Source organism: Vipera ursinii (genome assembly GCF_947247035.1).
Source record: "Vipera ursinii genome assembly, chromosome: Z".
In the NCBI taxonomy this organism is placed as follows: Eukaryota; Metazoa; Chordata; class Lepidosauria; order Squamata; family Viperidae; genus Vipera; species Vipera ursinii.
Window position 1 is genome coordinate 74,426,420 of NC_139517.1, and position 14,117 is coordinate 74,440,536.

The following is a 14,117-nucleotide window of genomic DNA, read 5'->3' on the forward strand; positions in this document are numbered from 1 at the left end:
CAAAACAGAACGTATAACACAAGACAAAAATATTATTGAATGGAATGTTACACATAATTGTAAAGCTTTATAATTTTTTACCTTCAGACTTGGTGTTTGGGTCTGATCAACAGTAAACCGCATTAAAATACTGAATTGAAGATCATTTGGAAATGATTCCCTAAGAAATAACAGAATTAAATTTCACTTCATAACATTTAAAGTATGTTTGGAAACTAGGCCTAAAAAGGGAAATACATGTACTTTGCCTAGGTAAGCAGTATTAGTGAGACATAATATAAAAATTATGGGTTTGTAAATAGTGAAAATTTTAAAACTGGACAAAGCATTTCAGTTCATTCTTTTTAAAGGTATATTGTATATAAACATCACCAGAAGTAGACAATATTGGTGAAAACAGACACTTTCCTATATTCTAATATGTTGACATATATAGCTGTGATTATTTTATTGTATTATTTATTGTATTGTATTCTAAAGCAAAGGTCCCCAACTTTTTGGGCACCAGGGACCATTCTGTGGAGAGAGGTTTTTCCACGGACAGGAAGGTGCATGGTTTTGTGTGCTGCCTGCATCCCGTGGATGGAGTTTTGTTTGTGCGGATTGGTTGCTGGCATGCTGCGGCCCGGTACTGGTCCATGGACTGGGGGTTGGGGATCCCTGTCCTAAAGGATGAAAAACTTAAATACAGATGTAGAAAGTTTAAAATATATTTTTATTCTGACATTAATTTATTACCTTGTCACATCTAAAGCCTTCTGAACTTTTGCTTGCACAGATCCCAACAAGTCAGCACCCATTTTTTTCAGAAGTTGGGTCAGCAGCACAAATAGCCAGTCCTGTAGATCTTCTTTATGAACTTGGATAAAATCTACTAATGTTTCCAAAAACATGCTGAACACCTGCAGCAGGGGAAAAAAGGGAGGACAAAAGGAAAAAAAAGAGTAGGGAAGAAAAGGTGTTGATGCTTGCCTGTGTCGAACTCACAAAATAATGTAGCACCACAAAGAAGCAAGATAGAGGCAATGATACACAGCCAAGCGGGAAAACATTCTCTCCTGTCTTGTCAGAATCTTTGATTCAGAAATTTATTTGTATTTCTGGAAATTAGTACTTCATGCAATACCACTGAGCAAAGAAATGCTGTGATGACTGGCGCAATTCTCTTCTTCCCTCCTCTCTGCTTTGGTGTTGTCCATTCCATTGAATTTGGGGACTTGATCTATGCTTCAAACTGTGATCCCATTATAGCATACTAGATCTTTTCATTACAACTGATCTGAAAAATTCTAAATCTTCCCAGCTTTAGTGATATATTATTTACTTTCATAGATCTTATATTCTCTCATATTGCTCAGTCACAATTTTCATCTCTTTTACATACGAACATGCTATTTTTTTTGCTATTAATCACTTTATAGATTAATTCGAATATGATGCTTAATAAAGTCATAAAAAATCTTGCTTTTCCATTTGGAAAATAGTTTTACATTACTCAGTCTTGCATGCAAACATGCTGGATATAGATGAAAAAAGCTAAGATGCCACAACAAATCTTTAGTGAAACAGATTTATGTCTATCTTCAATACAGTACACTGTAAGACTTGAAGCAGGGAAGAATGAAATTAATGTCTTACAAAGGATCTCTGTACACCTAACAATTTAACTGCAGCATTGTTTATAAAAATGTCAATAATTATGAAAACATAAAATTAAGGAGCCTTGGTGGAGCAGTGGGCTAATGCCTCCTTAAGTAACACCAGCTGCCTGCAATTAGTGCAGGTTTGCATCCCACCAGGCTCAAGGTTCACTCAGCCTTCCATCCTTCCGAGGTAGGTAAAATGAGGACCCAGATTGTTGGGGGCAATAAGCTGACTTTGTAATAATGATGCTTGGGGTGTGTGTGAAAGCCCTAATAAGCAGGCATATACATAGAATGAAGGCTATTGCTAAGCACATTGATTTGTGCTTAAATTGTAAGCCGCCCTGAGTCTTCGGAGAAGGGCGGGATATAAATGGGATTAAAATAAAAAATAAAAATAAAATAAAAAATTGAGCAGAATCGGGAGATGGTGTGAAGAAATTGAAAATTGGAAACTTGATCTTTATAGTTTTTGGAAGTATTTGTATAAAAACAATATAGTTATATAAAATCATAAAGGTGGTCCAAAAATGGGGTACTTGAATCAGAAAGCAAGTTGATTAAATAACATATAGTTGCAACAGGGAAATTTTATCTTTTTCCATATAGATAGTAAAATGCTTAGCTATACTTTGTACTGAAATTAGTAATCAAACTTTCAAACAAGAATAAAACTCTTCTTCAAGGCATAAAAAAGAATAATACTTTGATTCCTACTGCAAAAAAAGAACACTGGAAATTTATGAGGTAAAAGAAAATTTGAACATTTTTATTCTATGTTCATACTGTAAAATAATTCACCATCACAGCTTTCTATGCTTTTCTATAGTAGTCTGTTCATATGCTGCTATTTGGCAACCCCCCCCCCAAATGTTTAAAATAGTCATAAACCTGTAGAATATTTAATGAGAACACATAGAGAGTATATCTTTCTGTTGAAACTCCCCACTAACAGATGTTCTTTTGCCCAATTCCTAAAATGTGGGTTTCATCACTAAGACAGTGATTTTCAGTTCTAGTTCATTTATCTTGGGTCTATATTTGCTCTTTACAGCAGCAAACTACAGACTCTGCTGTTGGGTAGTGCAGGCTAAATGGAGGTAGTGTAGGCACAATTTTGTTAAGACTCCAGCTTTGGGGATACAGATCGTGAGTTGTCCATCTAGGGTTGGAGCTTTGTCACAACTCATTCCAAGCTTTACTGTAGGATTAGCTTTAAGTTCCAGTTAAATATATCCAGATAAGGTAATTTAATGGACTATGGACGAAGGGGATATTAAAAAAGCTAGGCTTTCCATTTTTTTGCTACAGTAAACCTCAACTGAATAAACATTGGGTTACACAATTTCAATGTAATCACTGAAGCTGAAGGTCTCTTACAGTAATTTTTTTTAACCCACCCATCTTTTTATAGAAAGTAAACAGAAGATATAAGATATAAGGAAAACACACATATTTAGGCCTTCCAAACCAAAATGAGTGCAGGAATGTGGAAGCAGAGCAGAACATGTATTATTGGGCTATTTGGTTTACTAACTTAACTTTTTTTTATTGTAGGTTAGATTGTGTAAATTTGAACTGTGCCAAATGAATGTTTATTAAATTGAGGCATGCTGTAGTAGAGAATTTAAAAGCCTAGCTTTTTGGAAATATTTTCCACTAACAACCTAAGGGGGCAACCTAAGGGGCACCAAGGGATATATGTTGTTTCTATAGCTGGAATGGCAAAGTGGGCATGGTCTAATCATACATGTGAGCAGAGCTTGCTCCAGGGACACTGAGATGGGGATTGTCCTTTGGATGTATCTGAGGTATGCATATTTAAGTTTTATAATACTTTTTTCTTGGGTTTCTCACCTCAAAATGCTAAGATTTTAAAAAACTAAGGAATAGTTTTCTAAAATCATGATCAAAAGGGTTTCCAGGGGTTACAATAAAGGGACGTGGAAACTGCAGTTATCCATCACTATGCTCAAAAAAATAATAGTAATATTGAGTAAAAAGAATGATGCAACAAAATTGGATTCAGACCAAGTTAATTCTTAATATCGGTGTACTTCAATTGAATTATGGTTATAATTGTTGTTCATTTCAATGGGACCTAAATTCAACTATATCAATTTATCTCCAACTCATTGTTTACGTGATGCATTAACAGCATTGATAGGCATCATTTCATATAAAACATCAACAGACACTACTGCATGTTATCTTGTTTTTAAACTGAAGAATACTGAAAACAGTCCAAGGAGCTGAACTTGCCCTTAGCAATAAAGTCTTGATATTTAACATGCCAACTTACCATATTTTATGTTCAAAATTGCAACACCTGTCACTGTCTAACAATGCTGTTCCTCCTTCATAATATTTATTGACCACAGATCAGTTAAATATAAACATAATTTATACACTGCTCAGTATTGCATATTTTCATGGCATTTTGCAGAAAAAAATAGATATTCAAGATAAGGGATAGCTAAAAAGGTTTGTATTTGTGTATGTAAAAATCCACATACACAGCGTATACACACATAGAATATATGTGTGAGTCTGTGTCTATGTATGTATGCATGCATGTATATGTGTATTCCTATAAACAAATCTAGATATAAATCTGCAACTGGACTGTGGAGAAAAAATGTTTTAAATCTTTTTAATACGGATATTTCCTTAGATGATATGAAATTAAGATGCGCCAGTCACCACAATACACAATAGCAGTAGAAAAACAAAAGGAAAGTTAATTTGTATACAAAAAGCATTTCATGATAATTTGTATAGCTGCAGGAATTTATAAAGTGCAAAAGCTACATTCTACAAACATTCTTATAGGTATAGAGGGGAGAAAGGTTAGTATCCATCATGCAACAAAGTCAGGGTTCCAACGAATATTGAACCAACTTACTCTCTATAGAGAGTTCCAACACAGGGGACAGCATGCAAAAAGAAAAAAAAGGGGGGGGAGGAAGGGAGGGAGGGAGATAAAACACACAAATTAGTTGCCATCTGCATAGTTCCTGCATGAGAAAATTATGATACAAGGATTTATATGTTTTAAAATATTAATACCTTTGGAATCAAATTCCTAAGTAGCATATAACTACCAATCTACCTTCTATCTTCTTCCCCAATTTTCTCTTTCAAGAAAAGTGAAAGAAAAGTGCTTTTTTATGAGCAATTTTAAAACATGGCTGTGCATCAATTCAAGCATCGAACTTTAGTAAGTTAAAGAACTGTAATCTATGCATTTCTATTAAAATTATAACATCTTAAGTAGATGTGCATATTTTGGGGCATACTATAGATACAAACATAATACAACTGAAATCTATTATTTTCTATTATAGCAGCTTTTTTGCAGTATTTACAAGATTGAACAATCTGACATGGTGCTTCAAGTAACAGAATGTTAGCTACTTATCTGTGAAATCTTAAATATTTTACTGAGCCCCTATGGGCTCCTAAAACAAAGTGCCATTAGACAATTCAGCCAATAACATCCTCAAACACAGCCAAAAGACTTATCAAAAAAATTCTAGAATGATTGCTATAAACAGATCAAATTAAACCAAAGCTACATATCTAAGGCTTATATATCTAACAAAGAGCACAGAAAAGTTCGCTGAAGTTAAAATGCATTCATAAGTAGAATAAGCCCAAAATTTAGAATTTACACTAAAAGGTGCAGAACTTTTTCAGTGAATTTAATCAGATACTTCAAACAAACATTAAGAATCAACAACTTTGTTATCAATAGTTGTTCAAATATTTATTATAAAGGAAAGATGGGAACAAATTGAAAATGTCAGTATCTGAAGCAGGGTGGAGATGGAGTGTTTCTCACAGAAACCATAGTGTTGACACAATTTTTATCCTACATTTCTTCTACACTACACACGACAAAATTAGAATCAGTCCATAACTTGAACTTCATTTCCTCTCTAATTCTTCATTCTTCGTTCACTTGTGCAGCTAATAATGTCCAAAATATTCAAAAAACAAAACATTGCAAGTAAGATTTATAACTGCTTGAATGTAATTCCTTGACATAATATATCCACTACCCTCTGCGTATGAGTAGGAAAAGAAATAGTTTCCATAGGTTTAAATATCAATTTATTGACCATTTCTCTAAAATTGGTACATCAAACTTAATTAAATTACAGTTTTCATATACTGATTTTCTTACTCCATTGGCACGGAGCTATTTGCAAGAAATAACTTAAAGTAAAAAATTAGGAAGATACATTAAGGAAATACTGGAAATCATAATATTATTCAGATATAATGGATTATTTAACCTAGGAAATTATTTCTATGATTGTAATATCAAACAGTGTAAAAGAAGATCACAAGCAAGTCTATCCCAGGTATTAGTTCTTACAAAGTTAATGATCTTACAAATACAATACTAGCAAGACAAAATATCAAAATACAGCACTGATGCTTACTGTGAGGGATAATTGGGTTTAGGATAATCAAGCTAGTTAATTGCCTTTTGTTCAGAATGCAAGAAACAAAAAGTTTTAATTATAATTGCTTTCAGAAATGTCTGTACTGTGGATAAATTTGATCTGGAAACATGGATCACAATAGTGAAATATAAATATAGAACAGGTACAGAGTTATTTGGAAATTTGTTTGGTGTAATGCTGAATTTAAAGTTCTGAATGTCCTTATAAACAAAATGATGAAAATAAGATGCTACGGCATTCTTTTTACCAATAATACTTCATCAGAAATGTAGTGAATAACCTAATTAGTGCAAGAAGTACACCAATTAATATATCTAATAAGTTTATTGATGCAAATGCTATTTCATACCAAGTTATTGAATGAAGAGATGAGTAAATATGAAATTTTATAAGCTAGTCTAAATCAAGTTTTATAATATCAGAAGGGCAACGACTGTCTTGAAAACTCTATAACAGCAAACACAGATTTAACACTGGACGCAAGGTCATTTATTACTTCTTGCAGATAGCTGGGTCTGGCTTTCATTGGTTACCATATTAAGTTGGGCTGGATACATGTAGCCTCGTCTTATGATCACAATTGAGGCAAAAACTTATGTTGCTAAGCAAGGCAGTTACGTGAGATTTTACCCATGTTATGACCTTTTTTGCCACAGCTGTTAAGTAAATCATTGCGGTTGTTAAATGAATCATGCAGTTGTTAAGTGAATCTGATTCCCCCCATTGACTCTGCTTATTGGAAGCTGAACCAGAAGGTTTTAATGATGACACATGACCCTGGGACATTGTGACCATCATAATGCATACCAACTGCCAAGTACCTGAATTTTGATCATGTGACCATGGAGATGCTGCAGTGATTTTAAGTTGAAAACTGGTCATAAGTCACTGTTTGCAATGACATTATAATGTTGAACAGTCACTAAATGAATGGTTATAAGGGTTACCTGTACTTGTTCCCTTTCAGAGGAATCACATTTCATCACAACGACGTGACTATATCGTATACTCTAGTGTCTTAATTATATGTAATACTTTTGCCGTGAGTACTGGGTAATGATAATTTAGTTGCCTGCTTTAATATAAAAACACAACTCTGACTTCTCTGAAAAAAGAATGTTATGATCTTCAAATTTACAGTGGATTTACTGAAATCTGTACAGGACCAAGGTATACCAAGCCACTGAAATTCATAGGGGGACAAAGGTAACTGATTATGCTATTTGAAATATTTTGGAATCTAAGATGATTGAAGCTTCTTGCTCTATTATAAGTACCCAACAAAGAAATTGTGTTGTAATGAAAGACCCAGCCATGGAATAAAAATAGATTATTATAAGAAACAGTTTTTTGTTTCATGAATGAAAGCAAATGAAGCTTTTTGTTTGTTTGTTTAATATGCAGTCCATCTCACTGTTGTATCAACTCTGGATGGCTTACAAACAGTAAATCTAAAAAGTGGGAATATATTGGTAGCATGTGGAAAGAGGAACATGTAATTTTTTAAATGGAAGCATGTGTGCCTAGTATTCAGTTGCTGATATGATCTAACACTGATTCAAGAGATGTAAAAGTTGCTAGCTGTCCTGGAAAGCCTGTACCTGGAAAAAGAAGCTGGTTTTATAAGATTTTAAAAGATCTTTTTCACATCAGCACTGGTAAAAGCCACATTAAGAGTCAGTGTAATATAGTGATTAAAGATGCTGGATAAGGAACTATTTCTAGTCTTGCTTTAGACATATCAGCCAGTAATTTTTTCTGAACTCTAGGAACAAGGTCTTGGCAAACCACTTAACTGAATCACACCCACATCGAGAAAGAGAGAGAGGGAGAGAAGGAGGAGACATACACAAACACAAACACACACACACACACAGAGAGAGAGAGAGAGAGAGAGAGAGAGAGAGAGAGAGAGACAATAGCTCTTTGCTGCCATTTGATGGTGGGTGAAAGGAATAATTTCAATTTGTACTTTATATAGATAAACATCTGGAATTAGCTGCTTTTCTGACTATTACATTTTATTAAAAGGCATAAGCTTTCATAAACTGTAGCTCACTTCATTAGATGCATAACATAATGTGTTTCAGCTCATTTGATTACATTTGTTAGTTGGAAAGGTGCTTGCTAAAAAATTCCCCCTAAAATTTGGCTACCATAAACTACGGTAGCAAAAGCCCCTCGTTTTGCAATTTTATTTGATAAGTTCACAAACCAATGGGGTGAAAGCTTGAAAAACCCCAACCTTGATATTATGACTTATGCTGAATAAAATATCAAATAATTGGGCTTGGAGTTATTAATTGTTCCACTGATATCTACATTCTCCCTAAAAAGACTCACAGAGCGATTCCCTTCTTGGCTTGGCCAGAAGATAGTTTCTTTTCTTTCTTTCTTCAACAGATACTTCCTTCTCAATGTTACAGACAGGCAAAACAAGACAAAGAAAATATCCATGTTTTATATTTAAAAGAAATTAGAAGATTCTAAAAACAGGGGGAAGAAAAAGGAAATGAAGAACTGAATTGAATAGAGAAGGTCTGAAAAAGACAACAAAATAATTCAAAGGTGAGAGAATCTATGTTTTGTATCTGTTTTTATTAAGGAGAAGATGAGAGGAATTTCTGAGAAGATACAGCACAAAAAGTTGAGTTACACAATTTCTTGCTTATGAGCAAGATGGAAATAACCCACCTTACATAAATCATAATGGTTTAACAGAATGCTTTCTGGGGTCTCAGGTCGCAGTTTGTTTGTTTGTTTGTTTGTTTGTTTGTTTGTTTATTTATTTATTTATTTATTTATTTATTTATTTATTTATTTATGGGATTTATATCCAGCCCTATCTCCCGAGGGACTCAGGGCGGCTAACAACAACAGAACTTAAAGGTCTCTGTACAGTAAATTAAAAATAAAAATTTGAAATAAATTAAAATAAATTAAAAATAGAGTTAGAGTTGTAAACATAATTAAAATCCCTGTCAGTCTAGGTCAGCCAGGTGGAAAAGGAGTGTTTTGAGGCCGCGGCGAAAGGACTGGAGATCTTGGGCCATCCGAAGCTCAGGGGGGAGCTGGTTCCACAGGGCTGGCGCTCCCTCCCTGGGGGTCGCAAGCCGACATTGTCTAGCCGACGGTACCCTGAGGAGGCCTTCTCTGTGTGAGCGTACTGGGCAATGGGAATTCGTTCCCAGCAGCAGATGGTCCTGCAAGTATCCCGGGCCTAAGCCATGTAGGGCTTTAAAGGTAAGAACCAGCACCTTAAATCTCACCCGGAGGGCAACCGGTAGCCAATGCAGCTCACGTAGGAGGGGTTTGCCTCTACCTTACAGATAACCTGAATACTAAGTCAAGTCCTCAGAGTTTAATCAATGTGAATTAAATTACAGCAGCAAGTGCCACACTATGTTTAGTTAGTCCTCAGTTAACAACTTCAAATGGGCCTGGAATTTTGTTTATTCAACCATGTGGTAGTTAACAGATCACTCTGTCATATGATTTGATTTTACAACTATTGCAAAGTGAATCACTATAGCCATTTAGTAATTGTTAGGCATATGGTGATAGCCTACAATGTTGGGTTGAAAATATATTAACCATGATGTTGTAACTTTAAGATGTTAATTGGCCAATGGGTGTGTAAGTGTTCTCATGACCATAAGAGGGAGCTAGGAACGTAGCTTCTTTCTCTCTGAATTCACTGCTCTCTACTATTACTGTTTTTGCTCTGTTTTGCTGTACTATTGGTTTACTACTGTGATAAACCTGTACAACTGTGTATTGACCTCTGAACTGGTAAGAAGACTTTGTATTAGGATTTGTACTTGGACTGTTATTTTTGTGTATGACCTGGACTGATTATTTTTGACTGTGCATTTTTTATTTTACACCACCTTAAAGAAAACTTTCTATTTTCACAACTCAGTGTATCTTGTGGTTACTGTGTGACTCTTACTCCTCTCAGTACCCTTCTTTGTCTGTGCAACTCCTTGGTAGCACAAAGAGACCTCTGCACAACAATTCTTAACAGTAATCTATATAGTCATTAAGCAAACTATACGGTCATCTCAAATTCTGCAGGAGAAAAATCTCAGTCACATTGCAAGATGCTGCAAATAGTTCTCAATGTGAGCTGGTTACCAATTGCCCCAAATGCAATCATATAACCAAGGGTGGGTGTAGCAGTGGTTGTAATTTTAGAAATGGGTGATAAATAACATTTTTGAGTCCATTGTATCTTCAAACAATCATTAAGTGACTGGTAGTTGAGCAAGAACTATCTGAACCTGATGAGGTCCTTTCTTGCATTTACTAATCCTGGACCTGTGTAATTGGAGAACAACAATACTTGAAATCCATGAGCCTATATCTTATCTTTTAGCTTTGTGAGTAAAGCAACTCCAATGATCAAAGCTTTTAGAATTTTAATTTATATAATAGTAAATCATCATAAATAATAAAATGGAAATACATACCTTGCTATGAGGATCAGCAAACATCCTTGTGAAGATTTCACACAATCTTTTTAATTCAACACGACTGCGAAAATGACAAATTATTACTTTAGTAAAACTTCAGAGGAATGTGATGAAAAAGAAATCCTAATTTACTTAAAAATGTTTGCAAATCTACTTTTTAAAAATATAATTTGTTAATGATCTCATAAAATACAAAGAATTTTTCAAAACACATTGCCTTGCATTTCCTATATAGAGAATATTCTAGTTCTAATCTTAAAAAAAGTTTCTGCAAAAAGTACAAGTTGGAGTTTATCATATAGCTATTTGTCCTTAAGGAAAATGACAGCATGGAATGAGTGGACGCAAGATTTAAGTTGATTGTTTTGAAAGGAAAAAGCTTTATTTCAGTATTGCAAACATTTATCAGATATATCCTCTTAAGCCATTTTACAGGTAGTCCATGACTTATGACCACAACTGGGACCACAGTTTCTATTGCTCAGATGGTTGTTACGTGAGTCAACTGATTTTTATAAGCTTTTTTTTACCATAGTTTCTAAGCAAATTACTGCAGTTGTTAAGTGAATCACTGTGGTTAAACAAATCTGGCTTCCCCATTGACTTTGTTGGAAACTGGCTGGGAAAGTAGCAAACAACAATCACATGACTCTGTATCATAAATACATGCTAGTTACCATACACCCAAATTTTGATCACATAACCATGCAAATGCTGTGATGGTTTTAAGTGTGGGAACTGGCTATAAATCACTGTTCACTGTGACTATTCAAATAGTGGCTAAACAAATGATTATAAGTTTTTATTTATTTTTATTTTAATTCCATTTATATCCCGCCCTTCTCCGAAGACTCAGGGCGGCTTACAAGCTTAGCAGTAGCCTTCATTCTATGTATATGCCTGCTTATTAGGGCTTTCACACACACCCCAAGCGGCATTATTACAAAGTCAGCTTAATTGCCCCCAACAATCCGGGTCCTCATTTTACCTCCCTCGGAAGGATGGAAGGCTGTGTCAACCTTGAGCCTGGTGGGATGCGAACCTGCACTAATTGCAGGCAGCTGGTGTTACTTAAGGAGGCATTAGCCAGTATCAGTACTTTCTAAAAATTGCTTTTTTAAAACTCAGTTTTCCCTCTGTCAAGTCTTCATGAGATGCACTTAATACAAAAAGAAATAGTTATTATTTCAACAACTCTCAGTGAGTTCCATAAAGAGCCTAATTTTTCTTTCTATTCATGTTGCCCTGAGCCATCCAGACCCTTCCTGAAGGCAGAAATTCAAAATGGATCCTTACTTTTACCTCAGAAAATGGAGAATACTGGATCATGTGTGAATAACAGTTGAAAATGATTGTATTGCTAAAACAAATCAGCTACTTCCTGGTACAGGCATTTCCCACTCTGACAGACTCTTGGCACCTAATTCTCTTATTTAACAAAAGCCTAAGATTAAGCCAGAAAAAAAATCTCACTTCTGTAAAAATTTAAGTTACTGATAATACCCGCCTTAATTCTCCATGTTTGAATAGACAAATATCTGACTGATAGTTGAGTGTTTCCTGTTATGTAAGGTTCATTTTAAGCAACTGCTCCTGCTGCCTTGTATTAATTCTGCCTGCATATACAAATACACAGATGAAGAAACCATCCTACCATTTTGTACTGACTGCCTAGTATAGGTGTGGGAGAGGATAACTTATAGATTTTAGTGAGATCTTGCCCTCTTCTCAAATGTAAAAAACTAGAGTTATAAGGCTATTGTATACAGTGGTGTTTGGGAATCCTTTTGAATTTCAGTATTTTTGTATACATAGGACCTTAAATGTGATCTACAAACTACTTCCATATTATTATTCAGACATTAGATGTGACAATTTATGACTATTTTTAAATGAATACCAGTTATTAAGTAAACTATTTGCTTTGTGTGTTTTGAAAACCAGAAGTAAATGCTAGTGTTTGGCAAAAACCTTGTAAAATGTGTTTACATGACTGTGAGACACTGCAAATGGTCATAAATGCAGGCCAGTTGCCTAATGCAGTCACATGGCTATATTCCAAATACCCCTGTGGAGTCATAACTTCAAACAATCACTAGGCAATTGGTCGTAAGTCGAAGATACCTGTATGTTGGCCAAAAGCCACACTTACAAGTAGATAAGTGTTTTTGTCCTCTCTCATTCCCTTGCTTACAAGAATATCTGCTGCTGTTTGATGGCCAGAAGATAATGCTCTCAGATAATTTATTTATAGGTCTAACCATAGTCTTCCTTCAGGTGAATATAGTAAGTAATGCCCATTTTTTAAAAAATGAAGCAAATTGAGCTAGCTGTTCTGCAATACACAAATCTAATTTAAGAAAGAGGCCAGATTTAAATGAGTATATCTTCTGACTCCTGCTATCAGAGGTGACTGAACTATAACATTCTACAGTTCCATGGACTTTATGGATTAGGTCCCATGACACAACTACTGCTGGGAAAAAGGTTACAAGCCAAAATTCAAGGCTATGTTAAATATAATAGATTGTACATGGTGTACAATTAACATCTGAAATATAATTATGCATCATTTCAGAAAATGTACACAATACTTAGATCAATTAATGTCACAGGGATAATTAAATTTCTTATAGGCTTGGATAGTATTACTTCATCCCTTTTCCCAGGATTGAAAGTTAACCACTATGTTTTGTGATAGTTTTGTTTTCCTTGTTTAGCATATTTGTTCTGAAAATCTTCTAAAGTCCTGTCTCTGAAAAATACAATTTTATGGACTAGTTGGAGACCTGGGATATCCTTTGGATCTGGGTGTATGTTACCTAATTGATGTAATTTATGATGCATTTATATAATTTGAGTAGTTATGATGCATTTATATAATTTGAGTAATTATGTAATTGTGATAATTATGTGGATTACATCAATTGTCTTGATTGCTTCAAAAACAATGGACTGAAATACATTCCTACCTAAACTTTAATACTGTATTTGTCATCAGTGACTTTCTGGCAGGATCTTAAAAAAATAATACAACAATGCCTTTGAGTACAGATTGCAAGATAATCATTCTACATATAGTGCCAACTGGAGGTATTTTACAATGGAGAGTGAGGGTACTGAATTTTTTTGCCTACTAAAGTACCATCACTCAAGCAATCTCTCATCTGCACATCATTAAACAAAAGAGTTTGTTCTTCTCTTCTTGTCTGTGATTATCTAAATCCTTTCAACATAGCAGTCAAGCTCAGAAAAACATACTTTATTTTTTCTGAACTTAAATATCACAATGAGGAGTGAAATCTGTGCATGATTTAGATTCCTTAAATATAATCCCCCTGAAAATCACATCTTTATAAAAATTAAGCTTAGAATTAAGTGCAAGTATCTAGGTACTTAGCCTGCTTCCCCCCCTCCCCCCTTCTCATTTTTGCTGGGTCCTGCAGTTGTCCAGGCATACTATCTCACAGCCAAGTCCAGGCATATACCTGTCATGCCAAGTCCAGACTCTCATTCTGGATTTC

At 34.6% G+C, this 14,117-nt stretch overlaps 1 protein-coding gene across 6 annotated transcripts in view; it reads right to left on the bottom strand.

The window, feature by feature from the left end:
- The window catches only part of CLASP2 (cytoplasmic linker associated protein 2), a 178,645-nt gene that overhangs the window by 28,749 nt on the left and 135,779 nt on the right, over positions 1–14,117 (bottom strand). For all 6 annotated transcript variants that reach the window (XM_083379335.1, XM_083379333.1, XM_083379336.1 and 3 more), the window contains 3 exons: positions 10,591–10,654; positions 739–902; positions 82–160 (listed from right to left, as the gene is read on the bottom strand). In XM_083379335.1, the coding sequence (XP_083235461.1) occupies positions 82–160; positions 739–902; positions 10,591–10,654 (307 nt within the window). The remainder of the gene's footprint in view (positions 1–81; positions 161–738; positions 903–10,590; positions 10,655–14,117) is intronic.